The sequence below is a fragment of the Ursus americanus genome, chromosome 9 (genome assembly GCF_024610735.1).
Source record: "Ursus americanus isolate L20-20 chromosome 9, mUrsAme1.1.p, whole genome shotgun sequence".
NCBI classification, from domain to species: Eukaryota; Metazoa; Chordata; class Mammalia; order Carnivora; family Ursidae; genus Ursus; species Ursus americanus.
In genome coordinates, this window is record NC_142135.1 from 57,688,124 (window position 1) to 57,704,041 (window position 15,918).

At 37.7% G+C, this 15,918-nt stretch overlaps 1 protein-coding gene across 2 annotated transcripts in view; it reads right to left on the reverse strand.

The window, feature by feature from the left end:
• The window catches only part of TERF1 (telomeric repeat binding factor 1), a 34,201-nt gene that overhangs the window by 15,675 nt on the left and 2,608 nt on the right, over positions 1-15,918 (reverse strand). Inside the window, exons 2-6 of one of the 2 annotated variants that reach the window (XM_045810164.2) lie at positions 12,017-12,112; positions 8,199-8,320; positions 6,227-6,313; positions 4,092-4,241; positions 3,022-3,128 (exon numbers count right to left, since the gene is read on the reverse strand). In XM_045810164.2, the coding sequence (XP_045666120.1) occupies positions 3,022-3,128; positions 4,092-4,241; positions 6,227-6,313; positions 8,199-8,320; positions 12,017-12,112 (562 nt within the window). Of the gene's footprint in view, positions 1-3,021; positions 3,129-4,091; positions 4,242-6,223; positions 6,314-8,198; positions 8,321-12,016; positions 12,113-15,918 lie in introns of both variants that reach the window. The other variant, XM_087864816.1, reaches the window with a different exon arrangement.

Here is a 15,918-nt window from a genome sequence, read left to right on the forward strand (position 1 = left end):
CACAAACATAAGTTAAGCAGAGTTAATGTTGTAATCAAGCACTCACGTCACTCTTTCAAAAACTCTCCCATGGATCTTTATTTCCATGGATTCAAGTTAAATTTCTTGCCCTCCCCACTAGTCTCCAACTGAGCTTCTTAACAAGTTCCCCCCACCCGCCTTGCTGAAGTTAAACTTAGCTTCCACAAACACAGCATAACCATTTATACCTTTGTGCCTTCACCGGAACTATTCTTCTATCCTAAAATGACATTTCCTCTTCCATCCAACTGTAAAAATCATAACTATCCTTCGAGGGCCTGCACAATGCTCACCCCTCCTTGAAGCTTCCATCTCAACTTCTTCAGCATCTAAGTCTACACATTTTAACAACAAATTATGTAACGTCTGCTGCTGTTCCTGTTTCCTGTCTATAATTCTTATTGCCTCGAAATAGTTTATAAGCTCTATCAGAGCAAAGTTTTTATTTCATCTACCTTTGGTAACATGAAGGTTTCAACTTTCTTACTGTCTGATTTCATAATCACACTTCTGATTCTATCCCTGTTCACTTGTGTCCTGCTGATTTTTGTCCTGATACTGGTGAATCTGATGCTTTACTTGTTCTGATTCTATTTGCCTCCAGGATGGTCTTGATACTTGTTTGGTTCTTGATCTTCATTTTGTCTCTAGTTTTAGTTTTATTCTGAGTCTAGTGCATTGCAAATTCTAACGTATGCCTCGTAATGAACTAAGTACCAAGGATACACAGCTAATTAAGAACCTTTAAAGGATTCTCAGTCTAGTGAGAAATACAGAAAGGTAAACAGGTATGTTACCATCCAAGGTAAGTTCTTTTATAGAGATGTGACTCAATGCTGTGGAAGCACAGAAGTGACAACAGAGAGCTCAGTAAAACACAGGTGATCTTTGAGCTAGACCCTGAATGGCAAGTAAGGGCTTATCTTGGAGACAACAGAAAGGAAATTCAAAATTGAAAAGGGAGATAGCATGAAAGAATTTGCAACATTTGAGGATCAGGATGAAGTTCTGTGTTGCTAGGAATTACCATGTATGTGGGCAGGGAGAGGTTAATGCTTAGGGATAAGGTTGTATATGAAAAAAAAAAAACAAAAAACCAGAAAGGGACTATGTAAAGCTTTGTAAGCCATGCCAATATACTCTAACTCATCTAGTAGGAAACAAAAGGCCAAAAGAGATTATTAAGTTAAAAAGTGACTTACACAGATTTATTTTTATGGAACACTAACTCTAGAAGTCATGTCAAGGATGGATTTACATGGTACAAAGCTAAGTAATAACCTAGGATACAAGTAATAAGAATGTATTAAAGAAGCTTCGAGATGGGATTCGTAACACGGGAAGTTAACTGGACATGTGAGGAGAGTCAGGGTACAGAGAGACAGATGAGAACATTAAGAGTTGTTTACACATAATGATTAAATTGCCTTGTGGAAGCAGCATTTGAAATAAGCAGGTAGTACTGTATGGGAGTACGGAGGAAATGTGTTCATTATCTGCATGAATCATGGCAAATCTTAATTTGATTTTAAAGCAGTATTACACTGGGCAGGAAGGCTAGGCTCCAGAATGTACTGGGTCTTGGTATTACCACTAAACTTTGATTTCCTGAACAAAATGAAATAATTGAGCCAATAAAAATGATAGCTCTACTTCTTACAATGGATCTTAGAAAATAATATTAAGACTTTAATAGTTTTGGGGGAGATGAACCAGTGAGGGAGCAGATCACGCTGTTAGTAGGGACAAGGAGAGACTAAGCTTAGTCCTGAAGTATAAGCAATGCATGTCTATCCAACTTGAACCCAATCCCCCGGCTCCCCCCCCCCCCAAATAAGTAGTTAAGATGAGGAACCTGCAGCACTCAAGTCACGGGACCAAGAAAAAAGAGTGATATTACATCCATTGCCAAATCCATCCATCCAGAAACCACATGGATTTGCCATCTGGCCTGGGGTTAAGGGTGGAAGAATAGAGGGAATGGACCACAGGTTCAACAGAAAAGAACTTTATAACAGTAGAGTTTATCTTCTTCAATAAGGTTAGCTTCTAAAGCCAAAAAAAAAGGTAAAAATTACCCTTGAAAATCCCTACAGAAATAATCTTAGAGACTGAACTTGTCTCTCAATACAGTAGTCCCCTTTATCTGTGTTCCGGTTTCCAGTTTGTTAAGTTTGTTACCCACAGCCAGCTGCACATGGAAGATGATCTTCCTCGTGAGGCTCCTATCAGCTTAATACTATGTTATGATGCCTCTGTCATTCCTCTCGCTTCATCTTATCACGTAGGCATTTTATCAGCTCCCATCCTCAAAGCGTCTCAGAACTAACATGTTCTGAGAGAAGAGACCACATTCACATAACTTTTATTATACTGTTATAGTTCTATTATTGTTGTTGTTAATCTCTTACTGAATCTAACTTATAATTTTTGTCATAGGTATGTATGTATAGTTAAAAACATAGTATATATAGAGTCTGGTACTTTCTGTAGTTTCAGGCCTCCACTGGGGGTCTTGGAATGTATCCACCCATGGATAAGGGGGACTACTACATGTAGGACTGACACAGCCCATTTCCCTCCAGCACTGAAGCACCGGATGAAGTGGTTAGGCTACTGTTAAAGATGTAGAAACAATATCTGAAAATACTAGAATAACCCTCAGTATAGTGAGGCACATGATGAAGGCATGTGAGATCTGAGATTGAAGGAGCACAGAGGATTCAAGTTTCCAACCTCAACACTGTTCCAGAGCGCACGTTGCCTAAGAATGGTAAATGGTATTACTCACACTATTTAAACTGTACTATTTTGCTTAGTATATGTAACAATTTGCATAAACCATGAAGTAATTGTACGGTACTCCAAATATCCAAATGTTAATAATCAGTAAAACATACCCTCTATAATAATTGTTTTTGTTAAAAATGGCTCACCAGCAACACTTTCACATTAAAGATGTATCCATGCAACAAAAAATATATTAATGAATTTACAAACCTTTTTCCTACATCCAAATTAGCTTCGGTTTCCATTTCAATATTGTTATCATTGGGTTTATCTTGAGTTGTTGTTGCCCTTTTACTTTCTACTACTTTCGCTGCTGCCTTAAAAAATGGGGTTGTAAAAGAGAAAGGAATCCATTATGCCATTTTGAACAAACAGCATTAAAATTAAGCCTTCTAATTCTTTGATAGTCATAACCAATGTGTCTGTTCACAGGTCAATAAGGGGACTGTGTTGTGTTTTCTCCAGTAACTATGACATCAATAGCAGCTGCTTTAGTTACCTACTTGGTTTATAAGCCTTATGGAGAAGATCTTTCCTTATGTATGTATTTGCTTACTAGGCAATTTTAAGATAAAAGGTTACTTAAGAAAGAAAGAAAGAAAGAAAGAAAGAAAGAAAGAAAGAAAGAAAGAAAGAAAGAAAGAAAGAAAGCCCTCTCTCGCTGGCTGTCTCTATCTCTGTCGAATAAATAAAATCTTTAAAAAAAAAAACAAAACTTTTTGAGGCCAAGACTGAGGATAAAATGTTATAAAAAACAATCTTTTTAAATGTCCTTCTTCAGTCCAATTTTATTTTCCAAAAACATGCTAAAAATTTCTTTGATCTGTTCTCCCAACTTTTTATTTTGAAAAATTTCTCCAACTCTTATTTCAAAAAAGTTTAAAAACACTGCAAAGATCACCAATAAATCCTTTAAATTCACTAACTGTAACATTCTGCCATTCTTCTACAAAATCACTAAATAAAATTCTGATTTGTTTTTAAGGATTTCTACTTCAAGTATTCTCCTTTATTTATTTATTTTTAAGATTTTATTTATTTATTCAACAGGATAGAGACAGCCAGCGAGAGAGGGAACACAAGCAGGGGGAGTGGGAGAGGAAGAAGCAGGCTCATAGCGGAGGAGCCTGATGTGGGGCCCGATCCCGTAACACCGGGATCACGCCCTGAGCCGAAGGCAGACGCTTAACCGCTGTGCCACCCAGGCGCCTCAAGTTTTCTCCTTTATTATAACAATTTCTCCTTCCTCTATTGTTAGAGTCTCTCTGAAATTTGCATACCTTCATAAGAAAGGCCGATGATTTTTCATTTATCACATAATTCACATAACTCTTAATTTTCTCCATCATGTCGTCATAGCTGAAGTGTTGAAAAATTGAGTGGAATGTATCTCTCTCAGAGATTACCATAAGCATTTTCCTTTTTAAAGGCTAAAGACAACAGGAAAAACGAATTAACACATAACACAAATAAGATGACAGAAATTGTGTCTTATTTAATTAAAAAAATCACATTATAAACTGACATATGAGATTTTTAAAAATTCTGTTTTAAATGGCCCACCGCTGTATTTTTTTCTTACTTAAAAAAACTACCTTGTACTTTGCACATTTACAAAAGGATTAAAAAATAAATTATGAACCTGAATGTCCATTGCCAAGTTTAAGAAATAAAATATCATCTGTACAACTGAAGCTCTTGTTTACTACCATAATGATCACACCTCCAGCTTTTCCTCTCCTCAAGGTAGCCATTATCCTGAATTTAGAATTTACCATATCCACACATTCCTTTACACTTGTACTAAGTATGAATGTACCCATAAATATATGGTACTATTTTGCATATGTGTATTTTTCTGAAACTTGCTATATTTGTTCAACTCTGTGACACTTATCCATGTTAATTTTTTACAGAACTAGTTATTTTCACTATTGTACAATATTCTACTGATCAAAAATTTCATTTATTCATCAATTCTTCCAGTCTTTTGAAAGCATTTAGAGGCTATTTTCTATTACTGCAATACTGTTGAACATTTTTCTACAGGTCTCCTTGTGCACAGAACAAGCTTCTCTTGGACAGTTCTTTCAAGGCTGGTTGCACAATAAGAGCCACAGAACCTTCAAAAAATGCTACTTCTCAGGCTCTATTCCAGACCAACTGTCTTAGTGGGGCCTGTTTTTTTTTTTAAGTAAAACTTCATGGCTTTTAGGGGCTCCTGGGTGGCTTAGTCAGTTGAGAGGCCAACCCTTGATTTTGGCTCAGGTTGTGATCTCGGGATCCTGGGACTGAGTCCCTACATTGGGCTCTGCACTCAGTGGGGAGTCTGCTTGAGAGTCTCCCTCTCCCTCCGTCTCCCCCCCACCCCCGCCGACTCAGGCGCTCTCTCTAAAATAAATAAATAAATCTTAAAAACAAACCAACCAACCTTAAAATAAATAAATAAATCTTAAAAAAAAAACTTTTAAAATGTGCAGTAAAAATAAAAAGTTACTCTAGGGTATTTATCTAGAAGTAGAAACTATGCTAGAATGCATACTTACAGATTTTGCTAAAACGCTCTCCAAAGTTTAAGCACCAATTTACAGCACTGAGAAGAAGGTATGGCAGCCTTACCATTTCTTCACTCTTTGAGCCAACTGTTAGTATTCTACGATATTTTAATCATTGCCAGTCTGAGATATAGGGAATACTATTTCAATGTATTACTTGGGATTGCCCTGATAACTCATGCTAGTGAGGTTAAGCATTTCCACTTATGCTTACTGGCTGTAAGCTTTCTTCTTCTGTGAAGTACAGAGTGGGATTTTTCAGTAACCTCACAGTGCTAAGGCAAAAAAGTAGGGGCAGGAAACCCAATAAACAGATCAGGCTTTCAGCTAAACTCTCTGGAGGGTTACACCCAGGAACAGGGGTAAATTAGAGATAGACTGAGCCTTAATAAAACTTCAACCTACTCTTGACTCAGCTCAGTCCCTCAACAGTAATAATGCTTTCTTCTGTACCTGTGCTGCCCAATATGATAGCCATTAGCCACAGGTAGTTACTGAGCCCTTGAAATGTGAGACCTGAATTTAGACGTAGGTATAAAATACACACCAGATTTCAAAGACTCAGTACAAAAAAGAGAGTGTAAAATAGCCCATCGATACTTTTTATGTTGATTAAATGTTAAAAATGATGGTTTTGGATATATTGGGCTAAATGAAACACCAAAATCCGTTTCACTAGTTTCTTTTAACTTTTTTAATGTGGCTACTAAAACACATGGGACTTGCAATTATATATCTATGGACAGCACTGTTCTATACTGTTTAAAAGATAAAGCATCCCTTTCTTCCTCCAGTATTCTTTCATTTAGCTCACTCCATATAAGCAGTTCTAAAATTCTGATTTTAATATAAACAACTACCTCATAAGAATTTGGGTCATCAAATATTCTTTCAAAGACTTCTTCTGCTTCTTTAAAATTGCCATTTTCCATACAAACAGCTATAGCCTAAAAGACAGAATGACAAATACAAGCCTTAGGTTGCTTTTTAAAAATGTATAATTGTTTAATATTGAAATAAGTCCTCTTAAGTCTAAACTTCACTTAAAAATTTTGATACATGATATAAAAAAATTTTTTTTAAAGATTTCATTTATTTATTTGACAGAGAGAGAGACAGCGAGAGAGGGAATACAAGCAAGGGGAGTGTGAGAGGGAGAAGCAGGCTTCCCGCGGAGCAGGGAGATCGATGCAGGGCTCGATCCCAGGACCCTGGGATCATGGCCTGAGCCGAAGGCAGACGCATAACAGCTGAGCCACCCAGGCGCCCCTAAAATATCTTATTAAAGATGAAAGAACTACGGTTTGAAAAAGATGTGAAAATTTTTCATTGGCCCCTTGCATATTTCCTGATAAATGCTCAGCATTCTAGCTCTTTCAAATTTAGGCCAATTAAAAGCAGACATTAATTAATAAATTAGGAGTTACATTATGTACATTTTGGACCCACCTAAATATTAATTTGAGCAAAAGGGAAATGAGAGAGGATGTAGAGGGCACTCATGACAATTAGGATATATAAAATTAGCTGGTTAGGATCCCTAGAAAATCTCTAATAGAAACCTAGGAAGTCAGATGCTTCTGAATGATCATTTCATAAACTGGCCTTTCTGGTAACAGATGTAGTAAAATAGGGAACCACCATTACCATCTGGGTAGCTTTGGCAAGCTATTTAACCTCATGTGCCTCTGTTTCTTTGTATGTAAAATAGTGGAGATAATAGTACCTATCTGTCATCCTAAGGACTGGAGTTCTACATGAAAAGTGCTTAGAATAGTACCTGACAAATAGTAAGCAATGTATTACATGTTCGCTATGTATCTATGGTAACCCACTCAACTTTATACTAGTATATTAATGATGGCCTCCTTCTCTAGAACCCCCCAAAACTGAGATAACATAACAAATCTCTCCATCCCAGGCTGAAATTCTTAAAAGTAGTAGTCATATTTCTGCCCATTCTCGTCTGGTCTTTGGCAGTCGCCATAATAACAATAATTAATTTTGGGGAAGGTGAGATATCATCTTGATTTTCTCTCCTACCCAACCATAAAATAATTTTCGAAAATGAGGACAAATTTATTAAACTAGAACAATCCTGAGTATTTGCTTTGCCTGTTAGCAAAACATACTTTAACCTGCTATTTTATCTCTGAATGACTTTTTTAGCTTCTCACTCTTTAATAGGCTACTCCTAAAATTCCCTCTACATGGTTAGAATTTTACATTCTCTTATTTACAGAAATCCACTGATTCCTTATTAAATATTCTTATTTTTTTCATATTTGTAATCTTGAATAGAAATTGGGAGAGCACAAACCACTGGTTTTTGAAAGTTTTTTTGTGATATTTAAATCAATGTAGTGGGGGCACTTGGGTGGCTCAGGTGATTAAGTGTCTGCTTTTGGCTCAGGTCATGATCCCAGGGTCCTGGGATTGAGTCTCGTATCTGGTTCCCTGCTCAGCAGGGAGTCTGCTTCTCCCTCTGCCCCTCCCCCTGCTCTGGCTCACGCATGTGCGTGTGTGCAAGTGCTCTCTCTCTCTCTCTCGCAAAAATAAATAAAATCTTTTAAAAAAATTAAAAAAAAAAACCAAATATATCAATACAGTGTATTTTCTCAAATGGGGGCAATATATACTTAGGTAGCAAACATTACGTCCCAGTTCTCAGACTTGCATGAAGACTATAAACCAAAGGTCAAATTTCTGAAGAGAAAGGATTATATTAAAGTTTACTTTGGGTTTACTGCTCAACTTCTTATTAAGTGGCTCTTAATTTCTTTAGATAGTATATGCGAAATAATAATAATAATAATAATGTAATACACATACCTGAATTTTAACTAAATTCTCTATTTCTTCATGAAGTTTGTCATGTTCTTTTTCAATTGAACCCCAAATCATCAGGGCTGATTCCAAGGGTGTAATTCGTTCATCAGTTTCAAATTGTGCATCTTTTAAAACCAGAACAAAAATAACTTAGGAAGCTATGTAGAACCTTACTTTGTCAATTTTTTATGATTTCATTTCTTTACATATTTACTGAGTATATACTATGTGCCAGGTGCTATTCCCGCATACAACAGTTTGGGCAAGTGATTTGATTTTTCAAATTAATTTCCTTTTTTTTCCTTTCAAAAACTAGAAGGAGTATGCAATTTAAATGTTAGCAGTTTCAACAATTTCTACTTTGTAGAAACGATTTCCTGTTGTCTTCTAATTGTTTCTCCAACATTTTAAACATAAAAATATATTAATTCATATACAAAAAGTCTCCTTATATTCCAGGCCCTGTGCCAGATACTTAGGATCAGACCAGGAAGAAGAAACAGTTCCTGCCCTTGTGAAACTTACACCCTACCTATGAAGAAAGACAAATCAATATGACTGGTACTTTACTAGAATTATGCTGGTGCTTCTCAACCCTACCTATACCTCAAAATCACCTGAGGAGGTTTTAAAAAAATGCAGATGCCTAGACCCATCCTTTAGAGATTGTTTTATTTAGTACAGGGTAGAGCCCATGCATCTGTATTTTCCAAGAAGATTAGCTCTATGAAAGGATACCAACCAAGAATCCTTTATGAAAGAGAAACCATCCAAATTGGGACATTGAGGATAAAGAGGAGATAACTCAGTGAAGAGGATAAGGATGGGAAGGAGAATATTTCAGGAAGGCAGCAGCAGAACATACGGCTAGGATTGAGTCCAGAACATATGACAGAGGAAGACAAAAGATATTCACACTCATAGTCAACACATATTAAGGTCCTACTATGTGTTAGGCACTATGCTAAGTGCTTAACATGCAATAGCTCCTTTATCCAAACAATTTCTTTAAAAGGGTATATAACAATATCAACCTTGTCTTATAAAGTAGGACCTGAGACTTACAGAGGTCACACAGCTAGCAAGTAGCAGAAGCAGACGCCAGAACCCTTAAAAACCACTTCAGAAAAGTGGTCTCAGAAAAGAAGTGTGTTTCAGGAATAACAAGATGCCTCATAAGGCTACAGTATGTGCTGGAAAACATGAAATATGAAAATGCAAAGGCAGATTGCCTAATCCTTCTTCATTTCACATTTGTTTTTCTTTTAAAAACTCATTTCAATATTTATACTTCCTATTAAGTCTCTCTTGACTGACTTGATCTAATGCATCTCATTAATCTGCTGTCTTCCTATAAATGTGATGAGATATAGAAAAAAAATGCACCTATAGAAAAAAAAATGTTAGATCTTAACTACAAAAATTTTAGAGCAGCCTTTCACTTTCAGGTAGAATGCAGGATACTGCAGGAGGCCAACACTCCCATTACAACTAGAAAAAAGTGGAATAGGGGCGCCTGGGTGGCACAGCGGTTAAACGTCTGCCTTCGGCTCAGGGCGTGATCCCGGCGTTGTGGGATCGAGCCCCACATCAGGCTCCTCCGCTATGAGCCTGCTTCTTCCTCTCCCACTCCCCTGCTGTGTTCCCTCTCTCGCTGGCTGTCTCTCTCTCTCTCTGTCGAATAAATAAATAAATAAAAACTTAAAAAAAAAAAGAAAAAGAAGAAAGTGGAATAAGTTGCAAAGCCCTATCACTAAAGACATGGGATAGTGGTGGAAGCAAAGAGAACTAGATGCACTACATTTCCGGGGGTTAGCGGATGATTTGCAGCTTTTCTTCCCTGGCCTCATTGGCTTATATGGATGAGGATTCAGTGAATTCCAGGCAGGGAGATTTTACTGGGTTAAGAGAAATGAGGAAAAGCTTCTGGGGGTTTCCTTGGGGCTAGTTTGGTGGACTGGAAACCAGAGGAACTGAAAACACGTGGCTGGTTTTCCCCCTCAGGACATCTGCTGAGTTCTGGGGCACTGCAGAAAGCTGGAGTGGAAAGGAAGGGAAGTCTCCCATTGTTGCACAGATCTTAAAAAATAAAGTCCCACGAGATGAGGGTGGCTGGCATAAACAAACATTTCCCCTTCAAGACATTTACTGTATTTTAAAGATTTTGGGCAGGAAACTAAACCTAATATGGTAGCCACTGGCTGTATATAATTAATGAGCCGTTAAAATAAGGCTAATTTCAAGTTGAGATGTGCTTTAAGTATACAATATACCCCAGATTTCAAAGACTTACTGCAAAAAGAGGGAGTATCTCATTAACACGTTTTATACTGATTATATGTTGATACATATTTTAGAAATATTGGGATAAATAAGATACTGCTAAAATTAATTCCACCTATTTTTTTTCAATTACATATGTAGCTCAATTATATTTCTATTAGGTGGTGCTGCTATTGAGCAACCATTTAAAAAAAAAAGGCAAAAGAGTTACGTATAGCTAAAAATCCAACATATAAATTAAAATAAAATTCTGCTGCTTCCCATGAGTCCATTATGGTGAAATACATTGGATTCTTGATAATTGACATGGGCCTATTCTGTCTAAGATATACCTAAAAGGGGATCAAAGTAAATTTCAAGATTAATGGGGTTACACACAAAATCTGCATTTCTTTTCAGAAAAACAGGACAGGTTGGAGGAAGGGCTGTTGGGGGAGAAAGTAAGACCTACTGAATAATTGCTAATATGTGAAACACAGCTGGACACTTTAGAATATGTTGTCATATTTAATTTACAGAACTGTTAAAAACCATGCTAACTTATTGCCTACATGGTTAGGAATTCTCCAATTGTGTCCACATCAAAACGGTTTTCTTCCTTAGCTACAGGCCCAGACTACGTATAGTTCTGTCTTCCCCACATTTACTCTGCTTCTAGTCCTATTCACTTATGGTCACGGCACCAACTCCCGATCCAGCCTCACCCCCAACACGAAGCATGCTATGTGAGCCAGAGCTAGATAGTGAGGGCCATGAGAATGGTACAAACACACTGGGAATTTATGTAACACAAGAGGATTGTAAATAAGCGGTTTCATTTTAAATACCGCCTACCACTTGACACTGTTGGGAAAGCATTCTGTAAATTGTAAAAACCAACATAAATACATAATTATTTGCATCAAAAGGTCCTTTAAATGACCATGTTGTAAGTATCAGCCATTACTCATAAACTGAAGCAAGCTTACCCATTACAATCTAAAATAACCTGTGGAGATAAAGGAGAGAGCTATTAGAGCTACAAATCATATTTGCCTATCTAAAGAAGTGCTGAAATCCAGTTAAATAAGAGGTGTCAATTATCATAGCTGCTACTAAAATCAGTGTGTATGATAGTCAGAGTCACCACAAAGTTACCACAGTCAAATCTGAAGAGAACTCTCCAAAAGACAGTCCACGAAGCATGGCTCCCTAAGAGCAGTGTCAGAATCACCTGGGAACTTACTAGAAATATAAACTCCAGGGCCCCTCTCATCCATCCAATTGCATCAGGAACTCATGGTGGAGAATTCTGGGTTTTTCTTGTTTTTTAACAAGTTCTCTAATAATTCTGAAGCAAGCTAAGTTCGACAACCAGTGCTCTAAGAAGACTGGAACTGTATTTCTTTTAGTTGCTTTAGATATGCTTGTGTAGATGAACGTACCAAATATATCATGCAAACTCTCAAAAGTAAGAGATCTCATCTGTTTCTTCTCATTATTTTACCTCTAGACATAGATTAAAACATTTCCAAAATAAGATAAAAACACATACGTACCGAGGGATTTTCCTGCTGCAATTCTTGTCAAAAACTGACATATGTATATAGTTCTCAACTGATAAGCTGTTAGACTGGACAGTCCGTGAATAATAGCTGAAAAAGAAAAACATTAAAACATTTTTTTTTAAAAAGCCAAACCTGACCCAGCAGTGCCTCTGTGTGGTTGGTTGAGTAATAGGTTACAGACATGCAAAAATTATCACAAACTGAGAGCTGTATGCGTTTGTTTATAGGCAATTTTTTAAAAATGAGAAAAATAGCAATGAACACTTTTCTTACAAAATAAAACAGATTTTCACATGCAGAATAATAAATATTTACTAGTACAGGTAGCACTCTATTCCAACAAAAAGGGAGATTTAGATTCAAACTGTAAATCATTAGCTGGAAGCTTATTTTATACCTTAAAACTCCTATTATAGGAAATATTTTATATTATTTTGGTCAAGGTTTCAGTTAAGTGAGTCTGTTAAGTTTACAAAGACTTAAAAAAACCTATTTATTGGGCAAGATGGCCGAGACAGGGATGTCCTGGGTGGTGACAGGGTACTAGACCCTAGGCCCTGTGCATTTCCCAAGGGCTGTGCGGGTCTGAAGAAGTGAGCTCACAGCCCAATCCAACAAATGTGTGTTGGCCTTTCTTGCCGTGGGGATGTTGCAAAAAAGCCTCTGCCCCAGTAGGAAACTCCAGCATTCCGCAGCCCTGACCTGGAAGTTCCAGGAGGGCTGCAGTATAAGCGCCAGACAGAAGCAGGAGGCCAGTCAAGCTGGTCCTGCTGTCCCGACAGGTGCGACGCTGAGCACCCCAGGCCTACGGGCCCAGGGCAGCATGGCCTCCCTCAGGGCAGCCACCCCTCTGGTTGCTCTGCACTTTCACCTCAACACCCTACTGTAATGCTCTGCCAAGCAGAGGCTCCTGTGCTAGCGGAGACACTGACAGTGAGTGCATCAGACCTGCCATGCTGGCTGGTCAAAGAGTTTGTGGTGGCAGAAGGCACTCCATGTTCTCATTCCCAGGCTAAAACCACCTCGAGTGTGGTTGCTCAGGGCATGTGGAAAAAATCATATGCAGCTCATCTAAGAGGAATGTTCAAAAGCTGCCGCTCAGTTCTAATGTAACAACATTTATTCTGGAAATCTGAAGGGGCTGTCGTGGGTGTGCCCTTGGTTTTTGCTTTGTTCATTGGTGACAGCTGGACAGAAAAGCTCTGGAAAAGGTCTGGAAGCAAATCGAGTCCATATAGCTACCTTTTACCCTTCGATACAGGTCTTAGGGACTGTACCTCAGACAGAGACAGTACAAAGAATGGACTTATGCCCCTCATTCTTGGGAACTTATGGTCACCCCCTTCTCTGTCTCTTGTCTAGATCATCACCGAGCAAAACAAAGAAAAAAGTTCCCTTCCCTATTATAATTTGGTTTGGGACAGGAAGTCATGGGGGCAGACATGGAAAGGGGGTAGCAACTTTAGGCCCCGGTTTACCAACTACCTGTCTTCCCCTTCTGCTATCGGTTTAAAACTTTCAGGATACAATTTAAGCAAAAAAGTTTATTTCTCCATCAAAACCTCTGTTTCTCCACAACCCTAACTCCAAGGAAGAAATAAAATTGCAGATGTATAAAAACAAATTTATTAATATTACTCTCCCAAATATCTGAATGCTCACCCAGATGTTATGTTAGGCAGTGAGTATAATGGTGCATAAAACATAATCCTGGACCTCAGTGAGCTCATTACTATGCATAATGAGAGACAAATGATTGAGCGTAAAAACATGGAGAAAACTGAAAAAGACAAGTACAGAATGCTGTGGGTGCAATATAACAAACCTTAGAGTATGTTTTAGTAGCTAGTTGGAGGGAGAAGACAGCAAAGCTTCTCTGAGGAAATGTTTAAAGTAAAACCTGAAGATGCCACTGTTACACTTGACCCAGGGCTTGGCTGGTGTATATAAAGATTAAATCAACTAGCAAAACCAAAAAAAGCAGTCCTGCAGCTACTAAGGAGATAAAAGACAAATACATTTATTTGTATTCATTTCCTCAATTCTAAAATAGCATAATCTTACGCTATACTAGAGATTATCTGGACCAAATACAGCCACAATTTAATTAAATGGGATTCAGAGAGAGCATAAAATTTATATAAAATTCAAACAACTCATTCAATATTTACTAAACACATACTGCTAGCCAATGTTAGGGATTGGTAACACAGCCAGCCCTTGCCCCTCAGGAAAGTTTTAGTTTGAGAAGACACAACCCAAAGTTACTAATGAAAATTTAAATGCCACAAAGGTTAAAAGTATGGTATAGAAACAAAACAAAAGAATTTACTCTCTGCTAGAGAAGAAAGTCAGACCTCTATCTTCACTTCCCTCCACGCTCAATTTAGACCATGCAGTAACTACAAAGATATACCACTGCCCTTCTGTTCTTTGTACCTGCTAGACAAAAACCAAAACAAAAACAATGAAAACCTGGTTGAACCTTCCTATCTGCTTTTTCCTCACCGGTAACCAAACACTGCTGACAGAAAACACATTAGGGAGATCTATTGACTCGCTACAATAGCAACCGTTTTTAAGCACTTAAAATACCAGGCACTACTCTAAGCACTTTACGCCAGTGGTTTTCAACTAGAGGTCATTTTGTCCCCTAGACAACATTTGGCAGTGTCTGAAGACAATTCTGATGATCATGGGTAGAAGGGGGATGCTCTTAGCATCTAGTAGTTGAGGCTGGGGGGGGGGGGCTGCTAAACATCCTACAATGTACAGGAGAAGCCCCACCTTCACGCCCCTCCACTCTCCTGCATACGTGGAACAAAGAATTGTGTGGTGCAAAATGTCAACAGTGCTGAGGTTGAGAAACCTTGCTTTATACCTACCAACAGCTCTGTGAGGTAGATAACTATTGTCACCATTTTATAGATGAGGAAATTGAGGTACCAAAAGTAAGTAACTTGCTTCAGTTCTTATAGCTAGTAAGTAGCAGAGCCAGGAATCAAATTCAGACAATTTATTCTGGAGCCCATGCTCTTAATCACTATCTTACACTACTTCCCACGGAAGGAGACAGGTTAGGAATAACAGTCTAGAAAAGGCATTATCTGAGTTAAGTGAGGTGTGAGAACAATTCTGACAATTCTGAGTCAGAATGAAAGAGCTAAGAATTTTCTAGAAAGCATCAAGAGTTGTATATTTTTACAACGTTGAAAAGTGTAATAAATGAAATCCTATAAAAGAGAAAAGGGAGTCCTTTCAGTCAAAAATGGAAATATAAGAGACAACACTACGTTCACAATTTACATGTCACTGATTAGCAGTGTTAAAAATAGTTTACTTTCTCTGGGTTTCTGTGCCCTTAACCTTAAAATAATAGAGGTGGCCTACATTATTCCTTGGGCCTTGATCTAGAACCTCGAAAGGAGTCTTTATTTTTTAGAAAGGTTTTTAATTATCAGAATTTTTGTGAAGATGTAAGTCCAAATACCCTCCACCCAGTTTCCCCTATTAGTAACATCTTATATTAGTATGTAAACATATATATTAACGAGCCAATATTAACACATCATTAACTAAAGCCCATACTTTATTCAGATTTCCTTAGTTTTTACTTAATGCCCTTTTTCTGATGCAGATCCCACCCAGGACACATTACATTCAGTTATCATGTCTCTTTAGGCATCTCTTGGCTATGAGAGTTTCTCAGACTTTCCTTGGTTTTGATGACCTTGGCAATTTTAAGGTATTTTGTATTGCGATTTGTCTGATGTTTTTCTTATAATTTGAGTTAAGGGGTTCTGGGAGGAAGATCAAAGAAGTTCCATATTCAACGCATCATATAAAGTGTACATACTACCAACTGTCACTGTTCCTGTTGACCTTGATTACCT